The sequence below is a fragment of the Cydia amplana genome, chromosome 2, assembly GCF_948474715.1.
Source record: "Cydia amplana chromosome 2, ilCydAmpl1.1, whole genome shotgun sequence".
NCBI classification, from domain to species: Eukaryota; Metazoa; Arthropoda; class Insecta; order Lepidoptera; family Tortricidae; genus Cydia; species Cydia amplana.
In genome coordinates this window covers 20,061,982-20,083,107 of record NC_086070.1, presented here as the reverse complement: position 1 = coordinate 20,083,107, position 21,126 = coordinate 20,061,982, and the positions used below count along the sequence as shown (strand labels likewise).

At 37.8% G+C, this 21,126-nt stretch overlaps 1 protein-coding gene across 1 annotated transcript; it reads right to left on the bottom strand.

Moving 5' to 3' along the window:
• Positions 1 to 7,544: 7,544 nt before the first annotated feature.
• LOC134661282 (uncharacterized protein K02A2.6-like) lies at positions 7,545 to 8,780 on the bottom strand. Its single transcript, XM_063517276.1, has one exon. The coding sequence runs from the start codon at positions 8,778 to 8,780 to the stop codon at positions 7,545 to 7,547; it is 1,236 nt and encodes a 411-aa protein (XP_063373346.1).
• Positions 8,781 to 21,126: the final 12,346 nt, after the last annotated feature.

Genomic DNA, 21,126 nt, shown 5'->3' with positions numbered 1-21,126 from the left:
ATTATATACTATATATTACTTATAATGTCAGGAAATTGATAGATGACAACTGACATGTTTTATTACTTCGAGATCAAACTCAATAGTTACCGTAAAATCGCACCTTCTCGTGGACCTATTCTAAACATATTTTACTTTAAGAGCTGTGAATGATTACTAGTACTACATATTAGAGATAAAACTCGTCTTCACTAAATTTAAAACTTAACGAAAACCAGTTTTTAAACCGTTTCAGTTGTCATTCAAGCACTTTGTAAAACCTAGTTTAAGTCTTAGCCAAAACCATTTTAGAAAACTAGTTTGAACTAGTAAAAATGAGTTTTACACTTTATAAATAAACAGTGAAGACAAAAAAAAACAACGGGTGGCACTCAGGGAGTGCCGGTAGAAGTGAAAACTCAATGACTAGTGCAAAATGCACTATGTATAATTTATTACTTTATGGTATAATTGAGGTTAACGCCATCTAGCGTTAGCGTTAATTACTTGAAACCCCTAAGCAAATCACTGTTAGTACTCGAGTTATCTTAATACCAGTTAGAGCGAAACTCACTAGATGGCATTTAAATCAATAAAAAAAACTCAATGACATTACATGTAACAGTTTTCCATGTAATGTCATTGAGTTTTTCTTTATTGATTTAAATGCCATCTATCTCATTTGAGTGCCCATCTAAATCTTACGGTCACATGATCGTCTTACGCTGTCTCGAGTTTAACATTTTTTCCCCACCTCAAAAAGTGCACAGCACCGCTAAAGAAGTTTTCACTTCAATAAAATACAACAATGTGCAATGTGAACTGTGCTCTCTAGTCATAGCATAGCTCATATTAGTCAACAACAACTCCCCACGGGGCTCGCAAATCGATTGTAGATACTGCAATAACTTTTCCTATAATGGAATAGTTAGCCTTATTACGCACATAGAAATTGGTTAAACAGTGACAACATAAACTGAAAAGTCGACTTAGGGTCTCCCTAGATATATCGACGCGCAATCGGCAAAAGCCGATGGGAAAAAGCTTTATGTCTACGCAATAACAGCGAAAAAGCGTCGGCAGGCGCCGACCAATGCGAGCCGAGCTGAGCTGAGGGTGAATTGCCAGGTTTAAGACAACTGGTAATGGATGATGTAGCTGCTTGGACAGTATTTTTAAATGGTAATCTTGCATTTAAACATGCGGTTTGGAAATTCCTCATTGAGGCGAACCAATCAGATGAAGAGCTAAAAGAATAGGGCAGCGCAGGACTTATCATTGTAGGAATCCGAAAAAAAACGGCTCTGGCGTTGGATGTCTTTCGGCTGATTCGTATCAAAGGAAACCATGAAAATAATTAATTAAAAATTAAAAAACACGACTGCAGTTTAAAAGCGAACTGAAAAGCTAAAAATAATTTTAGTTATGTTAGTTACTCAACTTAATGAATGTACATTAGAATATAAGTGTTCAGTCAGGGTCATAAACAGCAAATGCAAAAGTTTAGGCTCATTTAGGATCGTCACTGTACCTGTATATTTTATTTCAATTGCAGTCGGGGACCTTGATGTATTAAAATTTTCCCATTTAAAAGGTCCCCGACTGCAATCAAAATAAAATATACAGGTACAGTGACGATCCTAAATGAGCCTAAACTTTTGCATTTGCTGTTTATGACCATGAATGAACACTTATATTCTAATGTACATTCATTAAGTTGAGTAACTAACATAACTAAAATTATTTTTAGCTTTTCAGTTCGCTTTTAAACTGCAGTCGTGTTTTTTAATTTTTAATTAATTATTTTTATTTTATACATTTTAGTGATCATACAAACTACCTATATTTTTATGATTTAATTTAAGGCTATGTAGTTCCTTCAAGGAGATTTCATCATGCTGATTTTTGATATGTTACTATGAAACGTGCTTGAAAACCTAAATAGGTCGGACCCAAAAACCAGACGTATTGAAAAGTGCTAGAGCTCTATCTCTGCAACTACATATTTCCTATAATATTTTTAATACCGCATAATTATAATACCGATATTTAGATAATAATATATGTACATGGTAGCCATTACTCAGAATTGCATTTACCTAATGCTGATACAGATGACGCTGATTTATTCGGATCTAAAGTAACACTCGTGGAGTTTACGTGATTACCTCCTCATCAGTTAATCAACGGATTTGAGCGAAAAATGTGGCATCTGATAGATATTACTGCGATTTAGGTTAATAGTATCAGCATAAAATATGTGGGCTTATAGCGAGCTGTAAAAGTTCCTTCGACCCTTTGTGGAGCTCCGTCTTCGGCCTTTATCATTTAGATACTTGTAATATATTTCTGTGTTTGAAGAACTAGTAACTTAGTAAGCATGGACGCGAGCTTGCGTGGAAACGATCCTCTCTCGGTCGCTTCGAGCTGTCTGCCCCTAATTGAACCTTCCTTTTATTATCCGATTCAATAATAATAAATGGTTTAATGGGATTTGCTTTTCTTAACATATTTTGAAAGTTCTTACTTTCTCAAAATTAGACTTAAAGCAACATGTCGCATATATATTATTACTCGTCTTTCAAAGCTCTACATTTTGATACCCTACTTGATAGGTTTGCAAGATGTTTTTTTCTTAAGGTTGCGTAATATGACGTATTAAGTCCGCCATATTGATTTTGTAATGACGTCACACAGCCTATGTCACCCGGGATGACGTAAGGATTCTAATGATATATCATACATCTAAATCGGTTAAGGCATTCTGAAGTTATCGTGGAATAAAGAAACTCACATAAATACTTAAATATATACATACAAACATGAACGCTGAAAAACAATACACTCTTTTTTTTTGTTTGGGCAGTCGTGTAAAAACCATGACGATTGATATAACACGGAATAAACCTTCGTTTGATCCGTCATGTGTAACATTGTACATGGGTGGAAATCCTTCGGGATAATGTTCGACAGCGTATTTACTGGATTGTTAGCTTCATTGACAAATCGATATGAGCGATTATCAATTTTGGTGCATTAATCACGATATTCCCAATGGAATAGAATGCCAAATTACCAATTAGTAATTAATACACCCACATGATAATTCTTTACTATTCTACTGATACAATTATATTCAATTGTGCTACGTTAATATTAATTGTCAAAGACGAAGCCTAGGGGATATTAATGACATACTTATACTCGTATAATAGAGGAGCTTACGAGTAAAAAATACTAGGTACTTAACACTACAGAAGTTCATAAAACATTAAAATAATTTTAGAAAGGTACAAGTTTAGCTTTTCTATTGTTGCCATAAGTCGACATACTCGTACGTCAACTATTACAGTTTTCGTTTTGTATGAATTACGCGACGTAGATGGACGTGTGCCTTTTTTATTGCCTTGGCTTGTGTTGAGCTTTAAAGTTAAATATTTTGACAGCACCAAGAGACAGTAAACCTATCCCTAGCCTATTTAGGAGTTTCGTTTTAAGGATGACTCACGCTAGGCCAGGCCGAGCCCGTTCTTCTTTTTAACCGACTTCAAAAAAAAAAGGAGGTTCTCAGTTTGACCCGTATGTATGTATGTATGTATGTATATTTGTTCGCGATTATCTTGCGTTTGACTGAACCGATTTTGATGCGGTTTTCAAAAAAGTGTTTCTTACATTCTGGAGAAGGTTTTAGTATACATAGATCTGAGCTGATGCTGAACCCTGGCTGTACCTAGTGGAACTCAGGTTTGGTGCAACATAGGCTCACGCTGTTTTGGTCATCCGTCACATCTTGATGAGCACTTGGGAGAGCAGTACCCAAGATAGAGCTGATGCTGAACCCTGGATGTACCTAGTGGAACTCAGGTTTGGTGCAACATAGGCTCACGCTGTTTTGGTCATCCAACACGCCTTGATGAGCACTTGGGAGAGCAGTACCCAAGATAGAGCTGATGCTGAACCCTGGATGTACCTAATGGAACTCAGGATGTACCTAGTGGAACTCAGGTTTGGTGCAACATAGGCCCACGCTATTTTGGTCATCCGTTACATCTTGATTAGCACTTGGGAGAGCAGTACCCAAGATAGAGGTGATGCTGAACCCTGGCTGTACCTAGTGGAACTCAGGTTTGGTGCAACATAGGCTCACGCTGTTTTGGTCATCCGTCACATCTTGATGAGCACTTGGGAGAGCAGTACCCAAGATAGAGCTGATGCTGAACCCTGGATGTACCTAGTGGAACTCAGGTTTGGTGCACCATAGGCCCACGCTATTTTGGCCATCCGTCACATCTTGATGAGCACTTGGGAGAGCAGTACCCAAGATAGAGCTGATGCTGAACCCTTGCTGTACCTAATGGAACTCAGAATGTACCTAGTGGAACTCAGGTTTGGTGCAACATAGGCCCACGCTATTTTGGTCATCCGTTACATCTTGATTAGCACTTGGGAGAGCAGTACCCAAGATAGAGGTGATGCTGAACCCTGGCTGTACCTAGTGGAACTCAGGTTTGGTGCAACATAGGCCCACGCTATTTTGTTCATCCGTCACATCTTGATGAGCACTTGGGAGAGCAGTACCCAATATAGAGCTGATGCTGAACCCTTGCTGTACCTAGTGGAACTCAGGTTTGGTGCAACATACACACTTTGTTTTGGTTATCCAACTTGTCGTCGTGTGCCTATGTTGCAGAGTTCCGCTAGGTGGGTCGATGAACTTTTTTCTAACTGCCTTTAAAAAAAGGACGTTCTCAGTTTGACCCGTATGTATGTATGTATGTATGTATGTGTGTTCGTGATTATCTCGCGTTTGGCTGAACCGATTTTGATGCGGTTTTCAGAAAAGTGTTTGTTACACATTCTGGAAAAAGTTGTGGATGGTTTGAAAAACCAATTGGACCCGGTAGGTGGCCATGCTATCGGTATACCTACCAACAAATTTAAGTTGCTGAAACCGATTTAGATAAAATAGTGGGAGTGGGAGCAATATACATACAAATCGTTTAGCACCGAAACGTCATATTATGTTGTGACGCAGTTATCATCGCGTTAGGCCATCCCCAACATTAGTAGGTAGTTACTAGCCCAAAACTAAATGGAGAGCCTAAAAAACTAGTATTTTAGCCCAAAACCTAAAATAAATGAAGTACCTACCTATCACTAAAAAGTAAAAAATAAAATAAAATAAATAAAAAAGAATTAAAAAATTAAAAATAAACCCAAAATAAAATAACTTAATATAATATCTTTTTTAAAAAAGGGAACCGCCTTCAAAAAACCAACCCACTGAAAAGCACAAAATAATTTCTATATGGCACTCCTCTACGTGTCCAGTCCCTATCCCGTCAAAAGCAAATTTCTGCCAAAAAGTAATTCATACCTAATAATAAGAAAATTAATAATCATCCGGGTAATTACTTAGTTTTTGAAGGCGGTGCCAAACCAACAAAAACATTCTTTACTACCAATCAGAAAAAAAATACGAGTACGTTGTAGTACCTACAAGAACTAAATTAATGAGTAAACCAACTATGTCTTTATAATGCAAGTAAGTGAAGCGTTCGTTCTTCGTTGTCTAAAATATCGGTTCTCAAAAATTTTGACCGATGGAGTGAAAATACCAATTCTCAGAGACTTCACAGAGGGTGCTTTGGTGAAAATGATCTGGTAATCCAGATGAGGGCAGGTTCCACGGTTTTTGCCTGCAGTCTATTTCCTAAGTTGTGCTCTTTGCCGTAGCTTAAAGTATTTAATTCAATAAATAAATTGGTAGTTTTTAGACGAAACTAGGTTTAACTCAAGAAATAACACCTGAAACTGGAACCGTTTCACTGCAGCAGTGGCAGCATCTGTGCGCAAACTTAATTGCGCGTTCTACGCCATCAAAACCGAAGATGAAAACGTACTGGTGAGCACTGGTTGCTTGCCATTGACGTATAATATCTAAGGACGGGACGGGCTAATGGGGCACTAAACATCGTACTAGTTCAGCGGTGCTACCCACTAATTCCAGCCAATCGTGCAGTCTAACGCGACTAGGTAGTTGCGACCAATAGCGCGCGTGATGCGAACTCATCAACCAATCGCGTTGTAGCGATTTCACACCGCTGTACTGGCCCTGTCATGCCTCATTACTATTGCCCGTAAAGCCAGTCCCTAGATTTGTATGTCAATGTTGCTTGCCATGTTTTAAAATTGTATTTTTAGTGTTAGTTCCGAAAATAGACTTTAATATATGACAAAGATACAATTGTTTTAATTTAGAATTCTAGGTAAGTACAGTCACATGTTTTAATTTATGACCCATTTTTGTACCTTGTCACAGTGACAATAGCATGTGGTTGTTAAATTTGGGAATGGTGTCTAAAATTTTGACCGATGGAGTGAAAATACCAATTCTCAGAGACTTCACAGAGGGTGCTTTGGTGAAAATGATCTGGTAATCCAGATGAGGGCAGGTTCCACGGTTTTTGCCTGCAGTCTATTTCCTAAGTTGTGCTCTTTGCCGTAGCTTAAAGTATTTAATTCAATAAATAAATTGGTAGTTTTTAGACGAAACTAGGTTTAACTCAAGAAATAACACCTGAAACTGGAACCGTTTCACTGCAGCAGTGGCAGCATCTGTGCGCAAACTTAATTGCGCGTTCTACGCCATCAAAACCGAAGATGAAAACGTACTGGTGAGCACTGGTTGCTTGCCATTGACGTATAATATCTAAGGACGGGACGGGCTAATGGGGCACTAAACATCGTACTAGTTCAGCGGTGCTACCCACTAATTCCAGCCAATCGTGCAGTCTAACGCGACTAGGTAGTTGCGACCAATAGCGCGCGTGATGCGAACTCATCAACCAATCGCGTTGTAGCGATTTCACACCGCTGTACTGGCCCTGTCATGCCTCATTACTATTGCCCGTAAAGCCAGTCCCTAGATTTGTATGTCAATGTTGCTTGCCATGTTTTAAAATTTTATTTTTAGTGTTAGTTCCGAAAATAGACTTTAATATATGACAAAGATACAATTGTTTTAATTTAGAATTCTAGGTAAGTACAGTCACATGTTTTAATTTATGACCCATTTTTGTACCTTGTCACAGTGACAATAGCATGTGGTTGTTAAATTTGGGAATGGTGTCTAAAGGAAACGCCCGTTTAGTTGACAGATTTATTCCAACTGACCATCGCAAGATTATGCATCTACCTACATATAAGTAACCATACAGAACACCTCCACCTTTAATTTATACCAATGAACACTTATAACTATTAATGCGTATAGCTACACTTAGGGCGCATTACATAATCGCCGTTTACTAAAACTTGCACGACCCTATAACGAGTATAACGATACCTTAACGGTATTGATAAGGAAAACTTTTTAATAATTAAATATAACCTATCTTAATACATAAGCGATAGCTACTGTTACATATACATACATTAGTTACTAAGATAAGTATTATTTTAAATTCAATCTCAGTGGCTTACTAGGTATATCCTATACCCAAGAGGTATTTATATAGGTACTAATACAAAATTGTGATCTTAAACACTAAACCCTTATCTAATTAAGTATTACTGATAACAAAGAGATCTTCAAACCCGAATCTAAACGGGGGCTTGCGGGGTCTAGGTACCCTGGGCGCATTGACAGGACTGCCAGAAGGCAATTGGGCCCCAGACCTAGATGATTGTTCAGGTGACTTGTTGGGCGTTCTATCGGTACATGGAGCCGCTGTGTGCGCGGTTGGGGACGCAGCCGAAACCGCCGCCGCTACCGGCTCGGCGCTACGCTCACGCTCGTGCTCATCGCCACTGCCGGGCCGGCTCATCTCATCACTTGGCTCCTCAACGTCCGGCCGGGCAACCAACTCGTCATTACCAGGAAACACCAGCGAATTGCGCTTAGCTACACTACCTCCCCCGTTATTTAGCGTTACCCTCCTGCTCTTCAATTGATCGATATGCCTATGAATCCCGGTTCCATTGTCAGTGTCTACAATATAATCAGTATCTCCGCGCCTATCTCGTACAGTGCCGGGCATCCACTTATCGTCACCGCGGTACTGTCGTACCCAGACGGGATCGCCGGCGCGCAGCTCGCGCTCGACGCCGCCCGCCGCGCGCCTTTGCCGCTCCTGTGCCGCTCGGACATGATCCCCACGATCCGGTCTTAAGCAATCTAACCTAGTTCGCAGCGAACGTCCCTGCAACAGTTTCGCAGGACTCTCTCCTGTCGTGGTATGTTCGGTATTTCGATATTGCAAAAGAAATCTACACAGTGCGGTATCCGCGTCTAAATGTTCTTTAAAAGATTTTATAATTACCGCTTTGCATATTTTTACTGCGCTCTCGGCGGCTCCGTTGGAAGCCGGGTGGTACGGCGCCGAGAGTACTTGATCTACGCCATTCGATGATAGGAAATTTTTAAATTCTGTACTCGAATACGGAGGCCCATTGTCACTAACTACTTGTTTCGGAATGCCGAATCTAGACCATAATTCCCTAAGCACACGTATTACCGCAGCCGCTGAAGTGCCATTCATCCCTATATTTTCGATCCACTTTGAGTAGGCATCTACAACGATTAGATATGTTTTCCCCCGGATCGGACCGAGGAAATCGAGATGTATCCTAGTCCACGGCCTGTCCGGCCACGCCCACAAGCGCGGCGCGTGCGCCGGCGGCGCGCTAGACGCGGCAGCGCACACGCCGCACTCGCGGCATTGCGCCTCGATGGCCTCGTCAAGTCCGGGCCACCATACGTAGCCCCGCGCTAAGCTTTTTGTCTTCACAATGCCCATGTGAGCCTCATGAAGTTCCTGTTATACTTTGTCCCTACATGTTATTGGGATGACCACTCGGTGACCCCATAGGATACAACCTAATTCCGTATATAATTCATTTTTCCTATTAAAGTAAGGACTTAACTCTCTAATTTCGCATTCTGCCGGCCAACCGTCATTAATGTAACCTAAAACTCTGCTTAAAATCGGATCCGAGGCCGTTGAGGTTTTCAATTTATTATAATCTAACAATACTTGGATGCTTTCTTCAATTCTGCCATAAAATTAGCCACTGATTGTCCGTTACTTTGCCGACATTGACGGAATTTAAATCTTTCGGCGACTACCGACGGTTTCGGTTGTAAATAATTAGCCATTACTTTAACCACTTCGTCGTACTTGCAATCACACGGTTTTTTCGGGCTGCATAAGTTGACCATCAGCTCGTACGCGGAGTCCCCTATACAGCTGATCAGCGTCGGCAGCTTCTTGGTGTCTTCCACATTGTTCACCAAAAAGTACATATCCAACCGATCACAATAAGTTTGCCAATTTCCACCATCCATCTCGAAGCACGCGACTTTTCCCACAGTTTTAGCCATCTTCCTCGCAAAAACACTTTTTATTTCCCTCGTCAGCCAATGTTAAATTTGGGAATGGTGTCTAAAGGAAACGCCCGTTTGGTTGACAGATTTATTCCAACTGACCATCGCAAGATTATGCATCTACCTACATATAAGTAACCATACAGAACAGAGGTCTGTAGCGACTTTATCACTGTGACAAGGTACGAAAATGGGTCATAAATTAAAACATGTGACTGTACCTATCGAAAGTAAAAATTGTAATCAGCTACCTGCCTATTTTTTACTAACGATATAATCTCGGAGGCGATCTAAGTACAGTACATTTACTTAGGCTTAATTTGATAGAATAGGGACCTAACATGTTACTAAACATCAAAATTTTATGAACGAATCTAAGCACAGACTGAATTATAAATTGGTCGAATTAACCTATGTGATAGGATCACTATCTAAACATACTCTATACTCTCTACCACATGAGCAAACTTATTTGATAGAATACACATCATTTATAGCGGGAGCTCAATCTAACTTCGGAGAAGTTTTAATACGAAGAAACCTTAAACCGATTGCCGGGTTCTTCCGTTAAAACGTAAAGTGGCCGATCCATCACAGGGAGTGCTTCCGATCCACTGGTAGCAAACGGAAGCGATTTTGTTCGAGGTCCTAATTCACAGATTGTGCTTTACAGAAACTCTCACGTTATATTTTAGTACATTCCGTGTTATCGCAACAACGATGTTGCTGACGGATATTATAGTTATTTTAGTCGCAGGATTTTTTAAGTCGACCAATAATGTAAGTCACATGAGAGTTGTTTTGTACAGGCTTTCATCGGAAAATTGATGATCAGATCGAAATAAGGTTTATTTGCACAAGCATTCTGTCGACTAAGATACAATACCATGCTTGCACCATCTTTCGCAAAACGTTTGTCGCGAAACCGTTCTGCAGACCAACAGTTTATCGCAATAGTAGTCTTTCGCACAGTCGTTCATCCCAGGTTTGTGAATAGAACTTGAATCTCACACTCATCCCAAGCAAAAACTCCAGTTTTAAGTGCCGTATAATAAAATGTATATAAGTATCTTTCGCTATTGGAACTTTTGCTGTGATATTGCCTTAAGGACAGCCGTTCCCCGACGTTGACGAAAAAGGTCGATAGATGTGCGATCGTTAATTCCCCCGGGATCTATTCGCACTGACTGCTCGTAACAGCCCTATTTGTTAGGCTCCAATGGGTTAATCACGGGAGCACTTGAATTTTCGTACAGTTAGGTTGTACTCGTAGATGTGTTCTCATAAGTTTCCTAATTCTTTGGTTATGAAGCTGCTTTAATGTGAAACCATGTGAAATAAGGGAGCCATATAAAGCCTTACTTAATATTCATAAGCAAATGCTTCTGAATATTAAATACTTCACAACGGCAGCAGTGATGAATTGACAATGGCAATTTTATTTCAATAAATAATTAGGTACGGAAAAGAAGAACTTCCTGTACCCTGTGTGTTGGACAATACACAGGTCAGAACAAAGCAACGGTCAGAAACCACAAAAACACCTAAAGCAGCTATCAGGACATATCACGTCCCTGCAATAAATTTACGTTTACCTTCCACTAACCAACTCCCTTCCCTACACATACATAAAACAAAAAATATTGCAAGTGATGTTTTACTAGAATATTCCCAGTTGAAAGTGGGAGTTTACTTAGGTTTGCATTCAACTCAACAAGGAAAAATAAAAGGAACAATCTTAAGGCTCGATTACTCGATTATTCTAACAATCCGGATTAACACGAAAGATCACGCCGCCCTTTCAGATGCCAGTTAGAGACAAAACACCGTCATTAGCGGACACTCTCGAAGATTACTTGTGCCCTTGGCACAGAATAAATATAATAAAGAGCTTACTTTAGTATACAACGAAGAACTTTGTTTATTTTTGCTAGGAGTGGCGTTCGAACTTGAAAAATGTTCAATAAACTGATGGAAAACTACAAGTTTGTCTCATAGTTGAAAATAATAGTGTTGCATATTATTATATTAATATCTGGGAGGCCGAGCTTCGCTCGGAAAACATATAAAAACTTAAAAATGCGCGTTTTCCCAAAGATAAAACCTAGCTAAATCGATTTTTTCACCCCCGAAAACCCCCATATAGCAAATTTCATCGAAATCGTTAGAGCCGTTCCCGAGATCCCCGAAATATATAATTATACATATAAATAAATAAATAAATATACAATTTTTATAGCAATGTAACCTGCGTCCAAACTAACTAAACGAATCTGTAGGTAATAAAATAAATTATCGATGTACCCGATAAAACTGTGTGTTACAAAATTATGTAGAGTAAGGAAGGATCGAAGTAGTTAGTTTTAGGTTATGTAGGTACTGTTAGTTTTGCATCAGCCCGAAGAGCCAACACCACGCAGAAATATCACGTAGAAATCACATAGGCACGGTTAGAGTAGAATTCAGCGTTGTCTATCTATTATACAAACAGTACCTACGCTGTATAACTTTACAGAAGTAAAGCGCATCGTTAAACTATAGTTGAAAAATTAGTATTTTAGGTTATTTCTACTCGGGACTAATAATTTTTATAAAGTGTCTCCATATTTCCATTCAAAAATGTATGTGTCATTTTCGTGAAAATCCATAGAAAATGTGTGTGGAAAGCTGGAAAGGCGTCATCAGTCCAAAGTTCAACAGCACTCAGAAATCACATTGGTAGGTATATATGTAAGTAGAATTTTATTCACTGTCGACTACCTATTATACAATCAATAAGCCTCGCTTGCCTTTAAAAATAAATAGTCTCCCTGTTAAAATTAGACAGTGTTGAATAGATTTGCAATTTAAAAATCCTTGTGTGGGCACTGACTTAATATAAAAGAAATAGACACACAAAGCAGAACAAAAACGTCAACAAATGTGGATCCCAATGACGTTTCGCACCATTTGCATTGATGATAAAAACGCTTACGTAAATTTTGAGTCAAGATAAATGTTTCGTAGAGAAAAGAGCTTAATGTCGTAAGCATTAAGTGTCAAATTGGCAAACATAAGTACCAACACTGTTAAAAAATTTAGTCCGATGGCACTAAACGTAACGTATTTACGTCAAACAACGTCAAACGAGAATAATGAACGAATGGAGTCACTTTGGTACACTTTAATATGTATGTATTACAGGAAAACCAATTGAAGTAATAAATAAAACAAATTTAATTTAATCGAGAGCTCAAATAAAATTAATTCGTGGTTCAAATTCAAACAAATTAATTTTTTAATTCGTAAGTAGGTATACGTTCTTAAATACTAATTTCCTTGAAATAAATTCTACTTATTAAATAACTGTGTATTTAAGATTTACTCATAGCACGGGTGCACGGGGACATTTAGGTACTGATTGGATTTTTTTTATAAAGTCTACCTATACTTTACAAAAAAAATCCTGTGGTTGTCACTGTGTTCAGACAGGTTTAGCATTTACAGTTAGTCGATATAAGCCCTTATTGGTGGTGTATATGTCGGAAACAGGGAAATGGGCCGAACACACAAGTGCCGTTTTGCCTTGTTTAAAACTGCATCACCCCTATCTCTTGCTATAATTAAATAGCAGTCCACTTTGCACGTGGCATAGGTTTTCTTGGAAATCTTGAATTAAACATAATATTATTCCTTATGAATTCCATATAAAAATATAAAAAAATATTGACCTCACATTGATTCATTAGATTTTTGTTCCTTGACATCCCTTGTTTGATACTAACAAATTAATTTATTCAAAACCATATAATTACCACCAGATTACATAAATTATGTAATGCTATCCAAAGAACTAACCGAAAGAAATACATTCCATCCTTTTTCCTTGTTTTATCATTGTTATTTTTACATATTTTAACGGCACATTTCGTAATTATTGACAGCTTCACATTTGAGCGTTTCAAACAAGACTAAACGAAAAAGTGATGCATGATCTGTTTTGACATTACTTTTGTGGGGCCATTTTTGGCGGCTGATTGGGTATCCAGTTATTTATATTATATCAATGTGTGTGGGTAACTTTGCTGGCAGTATGATAAATCAGGCGGGAAACCTTAAGTAACATTTCAGGTTTATTGTAAGCAGTTTTTTATGCTCAGAATTAAAGAAGAAACGGAAAAATCACTGATTTGGGAGAGACTCAAACTCGCGACTTAATATACTTAGGTACCGACTCCGAGAAAGTTCTTTTTTCTGTATCTCTAAGCATTGCGTTAACGTTAGCAGACGTCTCTGCTTAGTAGGTACAAAATTAACTGAAAGCAGTGTTTAATGTGAACTTTCTTTCTGCGAGTGTGTTGTGGTTTCGTAACCACAACATTCAACATTCGTATGTTCGCTGTCTATTCGTCACCGGGTGTTGGTCTGACGTCTGTAATGCGGGAGATTTGGTGCGCGCCATTTGTTCGGCGGTTGTATGTCCATTAGGGCAGATCTGCAGACGGATTACAGAAGCGGTAAGGAAAACAGTAGTACGGCTACCATCAGTTTGGCACTGACATAAACGTCGTCGAGAACGTAATTTACTTTCTATACATCTCGCTCGTACTCGCATATTAGTATAGAAAGTAAATTACGTTCTCGAAAGCGTTTATGTCAGTTTTGACACTGTCAATGACTCATGGTACGGGCTCTGAAGCGGTAAGGAATAAACGTAAAACAGTAGGTATATAGTTTGGGAGTAATAATATGCATTTCGTACATCTTTGGCGAACTTTCGTCAATTAGATAGGGCATCTAAAAATATATATTTGCTTCATTTGGTTATAGCAAATAGATATGTATTCGTTGGTCTAAATTATACCTAAACTACAAGATATCTAACTAAATAGAAGGCCCAAAAAACCGACAGTTAATAGCTCCGTAATACTGCTTAATACATATAATAATGACTAATTAGCGTCTGTTTTATTAACAAAGTAGGTAATGTGTCAGCTTCAATATTTTTAACGTGGTGTTGCTTCAATTCTAAATTAAAGTCGGTTTAAAACAAACCGGCCAAGTGCGAGTCGGACTCGCGCACGGAGGGTTCCGCACCATCAACAAAAAATAGAGCAAACAAGCAAAAAAACGGTCACCCATCCAAGTACTGACCCCGCCCGACGTTGCTTAACTTCGGTCAAAAATCACGTTTGTTGTATGGGAGCCCCACTTAAATCTTTATTTTATTCTGTTTTTAGTATTTGTTGTTATAGCGGCAACAGAAATACATCATCTGTGAAAATTTCAACTGTCTAGCTATCACAGTTCGTGAGATACAGCCTGGTGACAGACGGACGGACGGACGGACGGACCGACCGACGGACAGCGGAGTCTTAGTAATAGGGTCCCGTTTTTACCCTTTGGGTACGGAACCCTAAAAATAATTGTACTATGCCGTTATTCAAAAGTTAAGATCAATAATCCTGCGTTCATTGAATTTTACTTAGCATGAAACGTAATATATAGTCAGTTCTTTACAAAAACAAACTTAAACAAATTAAATCGGATTACAAGTAAAGGCAATTTACTCGTCTTACGGTTTTTCTCGTGAAGACAGCGTAACTTAATCGCTCGTTTAATTTCCTCCGCCATTTCCTGCCCTAGTAACCTTACAAGATGGCCCGCTGAGTTCATTGATAAATCGATTGAATTTATATTGTTTTCCCTCAGTGGAAGATTTTGTAGGACATATAGTGAAACTACGCTTATATTGTACAAAATAAGGAACTCTATCTACTCACCAAATTTCATTAAAATCTAACGTAAGATAGCACTGTTATATCATTTTTAAATTGTTCGATGTAATTTTAATTGTTGTCAGAAAGACGTGAGTTAATATCAGATGTCAGATATTTACAGTTGCAATGAGAATAAAACAAAGAGTTTTGCAAATAGATACCTACCGAATGAAACACTACTACGTAACGCTCTTAATAATTAACGTTTACCTAGTTCAAATTTGGGACACATTTATTATTCATCATCATATCAGCCTTTTATCGCCCACTGCTGAGCATAGGCCTCTCTTCGAGTACGCCACTTATCCCGGTCCTGAGCCAATCTCATCCGAAGTGACCTGCAATCTCATCAAATCATCGCAAATCATTTATTATTATGATTTGGAAATTGCTCTTTATCAATATCGGTTGTTAATCACTAGCAGTAGTACATTTTGCCCCAGCGAAACCGGACTATGATGCTGATCATACATCGGGATTTTCGGTGCGGGAATGATTTCGTGTATTTATAAATTATAACTTTGTTTATTGTAAAATAATTAACAAACTATAAATTAAACGGAGGTAGTAAGGTCCAAATGTGCTTAGAAATGTTAAATTAGTATCGTTTTTTATAGTTTTTACCTATTATTTGGCTAGTGTAAAACATTCCCGTGCCGAAAACCCCGATGTATAATGATGATATTGATGATACATTTATTTTTTACTTTTTTCTGATTGGACTTGATAAAGGTCCACTTCCGCCAAAAAAACGTCCACTGAAAGTGACGTGAAGTGTGAGTGATTGCGCGAAGGTTCGCCACTCTGCCGTATTCGAACTTCAAGATATTCACAAGAGACGACACATACCGGATCCATTCTAGATACGTTATAGTTTAGATTTCAACTAGTTCTCTTTTGTTTGCAGCTCAATTCGGGCAACCAATGTCACTTTTACCACAGAATAAATAATAGTACTAAGTACAGAAGACTCACTCTCTAACAAAACGCGTCTGTTACGATCAGCACAGATATGGCCGCTAGGTGGCGACAGCGCCACGCGCGGCTTATGGCTATCCCCAAAATTGGGGCCGAACGGACATGTACTTTTAGCTACCTGTAGCAAAGCGACGAAATCGCGGAGTGAGCCACGCCTGCTTTTACGTTAAAATATCGTATGAACGAACGATTTCCATTAGATATCTATTAGATGTGACTTGGATGAGTATCTCCAGAATCGCGTAAATGTCAAATTTGACAGGCTTGATCTTAAAAATATCGTTGTCGTATCTTGGTGATGTCTAATAGATGTCTAGTTCAAAATCCGAATCGGGCCCACTGCCACTGGGCATTAGCGTAAGAAAGAGGGAAAGGGGTCAATCAGCGTCAGTAGCTCTTTTAAAGACATCCATCACTTTATAAGATGCTGAAAAATTAAACGTATTACCCGCTCGGACAAGAGAGTAATTTTGATTCCATATTTTGATCAGCAAAAACGAACATTGCCCTATTGGTACACAATTAACAGAATTTCACAAGAAGGAAACTCATTTTTGTAGTATTCTGTAAAAATTTAAAATCTAATGAGTAATTTTAAGTATTCTATTTTAAGTATATGCCTATTCTTATTAGTTTTCATACCTATACTACCTATAACGTGAAATTTTCATATTAACTTTTGATCGATCACAGATATCACATGTAACTGCGACCCTATACACACAATATTCAAGTCAATTTTGAATTTTAACTTACGATTGTCAAACCCTCCTCCCACTCAGTCCCCTCGCTCATCAGTCTTTGTAGGCCTAATGAAACGTTGCAAAATTCATTCGATTGAGGGAAGAATGGAAGGATTAATGGATATCATGTATTTCATTCTGAAGATAATTTTCTTTAAATGGCTTCCTCAGGGTGATTGATTCAAATCGTTTCGCTAGATGCTAGATTTGTTTATGTCAGTGAATTAGGGTATTAGGCACTCTCCTTGCAAATGATTCGATTGTCACCAGTTTGCTTTGGTACCTACGTAAGTGTCGTCAGACATTTTGTACCTAGGAGGCATTTTAGATCCGCCGAGCTCAAGACAACATTTGTTAACATTCATGTATGTAATAACTCGCTTAAAATGCAATTTTACTAGTTTTCCTAAAATCCTTGATTAAAACTAGACATAATAATATATTGGTATGTAGCTGCTAACAAACAACTGAACTCATTGTATTTCTAAAAGTATGTATTACTTAAAACTGACTTTGTATAATTAAGCTTTTAGGATTGCCGAGACAATTAACTACCGTAAATAATTGGAAATGGAAATAAAAATTGTTATTATTTTTGGTCTCAAAGTAAATCAATTCTGTAAGTTAAGTAACTAAACAAGGACTCACCCACGCTTTAAAATTGCACGTGTACCTATCCCTTTCACGTAACTGTGACGTTCTCAACGAAAAGATACTACCTACAGTTGTTGTTGTTAGAATTTGATCGAATTCAAAGAAGTCGATAGATTCGGTAACAATTAATATTTATAATGTATTTGTGCAGTAAAATATATATTTTACTAAACGTGTACTACTATACGTATATACGTGTTTTTAGTTTCTTTGATAGTTGAGTATTTAATGAGCTAATGTGTAAAATTACTCCTCATAACATTTTGTGTTTTACTCACTTATAACCTACATACTTATAACTGAATACACTATTTAACTAGAGTGATATGTATACTTACTACATTTACTCGTATGCTAAAACTTAACTCTCGTTATATTTTGGGTTGGATTGCCCGAAGCAAAAAAGTAACCTTTTCATTGAAAACGACACATCTATGAGCGTTGGGTCCCATAGGAATCTTAATCAGAAATTCTTGTAATTAAAATTTGAGTACGCGGGCGTATTTTGGAACGCCTGGCATAGTTTTGCTTATAACAAATGGGAAGTTTCGCCTAGAATATTAGATACTTCTAAATATATATGGCGGGATATGGGTGGGACGAAGTGGAGGCTTCCTGCCATTCTTTACTAGGAAGAGTTGTAGATATGAAATATATTATTGTTACCCGTGTATACTTCTTTTCTTTTAAATAGTTAAGTAACACAGAATATTTTTTCAAAACTTCAACTGAATATTACCTATCTCAAAGCCAGCGGTTTAGTCAATATCTAAGTATAGTTCAATTCTGCCCCGGTATTCGTCAAATATTTTGTAGGCACTCTACTCTATGATTATCCGTAGTATAAATAATTTAACCCCTAAATTCATGATAGATACGAGTTATCGGATGTCAGCCTTACATTGGAGCCCTTGGTGACCTAGCTAGGTAGCTGTGTTGTGACCAACAGCCCTTGAGGTATTAACTAAGGCGACTCGAATCTTGATGTGTAAACGTAGGTACGTTGCGTGTGTTGCAAACTAGGGTTACATAAACACACCTTATTAATACAGCTAGTTCAATCCGTGACGGTTGTAATATGAATTCATTATTATTATAAGAATACTTTTTAAAACATAAATGGAAATTAGTAAATATTTTGCCATTTTAGCATTATTTTCACATTATGCTTTCTTGACTATAACAAGCTACTCAGGCCAAAGTAGGTACAATTTATAAAAGATAAATATCGGGATTTGCTGCCCTATTTCAGTTCTCATTATCTCTCAAGCTGCAGTACCAAACCTAAATTAGTATTTTATACAATCGTGATATAATGGAGAGCTTTTCAGTCGAGTACCGTGTTTAGGCAACGAAGCTTGCTGAGTTGCCTAAGGAAGGTACGAGATTGAAAAGCTTGATTATATCACTATTGTATACAATACTTTTTCTACGAGTCAACAAAAAAAATACTTAAAACTAGTAGAAGAATCATATAAGTAGTTAAAAAAACCAAAAGTATACAGCTAAGATGCGCGAGCAGCCGCGATACCTTCATACTCGTACGCGACCCGGCCCCCGCGCCCCCGGCCGGTTGGTCAACGACACCTTCTCGTAACTCATGAGGCCCCATGGTACTTGCTCCGCGCTTTCGATTGGTCAATTTCATTACAGTTGACTAAACTGTATCGAAATGAATATTATAGTTGCCTAAACAGTATCGAAATGAATATTATAGTTGCCTAAACAGTATCGATATGAATATTATAGTTGAGTTGGGGTCCCATAGTGAAAAAAGTATGCGATTTCACTTTGGTATACGAAGTCTTAATTCAAGCATTGCAGTCGACGAGTAGAAAAATATATTTTTAGACAATGTCAACAAAAGTGGCGTCAATTTTTAATCTAAAATATACTCAAGGTACTGAATAAACCTTGGTAGGTACTAAATGGATAGGATAGTTGTTATTAGAGATCTATATTGTAAATAGTACAGCGTTAACACCAGGATTCCTAAATTAGGTAAGGTAGTATACTTTTTATCCCCCAAGTGCCCCATTTGACGGCACACTACAAAGATACCCAGTTACTATCCCAAATTTTACGAGTAGGTACATGAATATTGCCAAAGAAGCTTCTTCAAATACATGTGTTGTACCACTGAATCCATTGGCCTTTGACGGAATTGGATTGTAGCACTGCATTATGTAACTTAATAATACCACAAGCAATAGGTACACATGACAGCTACAGATCTAGATCCGAAAGATCTTAGGTACAATTTTAGCCATAATTAAAAATTGTAAGTACACTGGAGGCGTGTGCACTTAAAGAACATAATACATATAATTTGATATTTGATATTTATTGAAAACAAATTTTACAGCATTACAGCTAACACCAATGCACTGTAAAATTAAGTAGTAAAATTAAGTAAGTAATAATAAAGCGATTAATAAGCTACCTATTGCATGTTTAATTCACAAAAACGTAAAATATCTTTAAAAAGTTTACGACTTTGGTCGGCAAACAAGTCGCAGTCAGGTGCAAAAGATAAAAGATTATTAAGGAGTGCCCGGGAACGGACAATTGGAGAGTACTGGTGTGCAGTCGTGTGAAAGGTTCCATTATCTAGGTGGCGATGGCCACGACAACGTAGGTAGTTGTCGGGAACAAACAAGGTAGTCGTTTTCGCCACCAAGTCTAAGCAGTCTGACTCTCCCCTTAATATTTTAGATATAGCAGACATTAGATTAACATTACGCCTTATCTCGAGGGAGTTAAAACGTAGCATACCGAGTAAAAATTTGGTTGGGTATAAAAAGGGGTAATACCCGTAAGTTTTTTTTATGCAAGAAGCGGAGAAAAGCTTTCTGTACCTTTTCTAAAAGCAAGGTGTAGGATTTTTCATGCGGGTTCCAGATTAAAGAGCCCGATTCAATTTTAGTTCTAACTAATGTAATGTATAATAGCTGAACTACTTTGGGATCATTAAAGTTTTTTGAATTACGGATGATGAAGCCCAGTTTTTTATAACAATCTTTAGCGAGAGATGTTATATGCTCGTTAAAAGTAAGTTTAGAGTCAAACATTATGCCAAGATCTTTAACTGTGTTAACCCGAGTGAGTGGAATATGGTCTAGCAAATAATCATTAGGTATGAAATGGAGAGTGAGCATGGCTAAATGTATTATACCTACGGGGTTTACTGAGCATGGTCGCGGAATATCAAACACATTGTGGACATTACGACGAAAAATTAATAAAAATTCTCGGGGATAGAAATTCTAAAATAAATTCGAACCACCCACACTTGAAATTAATTATTGTTACTCGATACTCATCGAATTACGAGTAGTAATGATTCCTTTTTTTTACTGCTATAATCGTAAATCATTAAAAGTAAATAAGAACTCACCAATATCAACAGGCATTGCCAAAACCATCGTAATAATAATAAAGCGTTTTCACAAAGTTAGACCTTAAATGAATGCAATACGATTTCATTTTATTTTGCTGTTCAAAGCGAGATATTAACCTTTAAAATTTATATGTAACTGGCCAGTGGAAACCCGAAATTTGACTCATAAATAACCGATCTGGAACAGATGTATCGAATCGTTTGAATTCGAGATTTCGCAATTCC

Bases quoted from the DNA above. Each gene is read 5' to 3' on its own strand.
- LOC134661282 (XM_063517276.1), bottom strand. From the start codon at position 8,780: ATGGGCATTGTGAAGACAAAAAGCTTAGCGCGGGGCTACGTATGGTGG.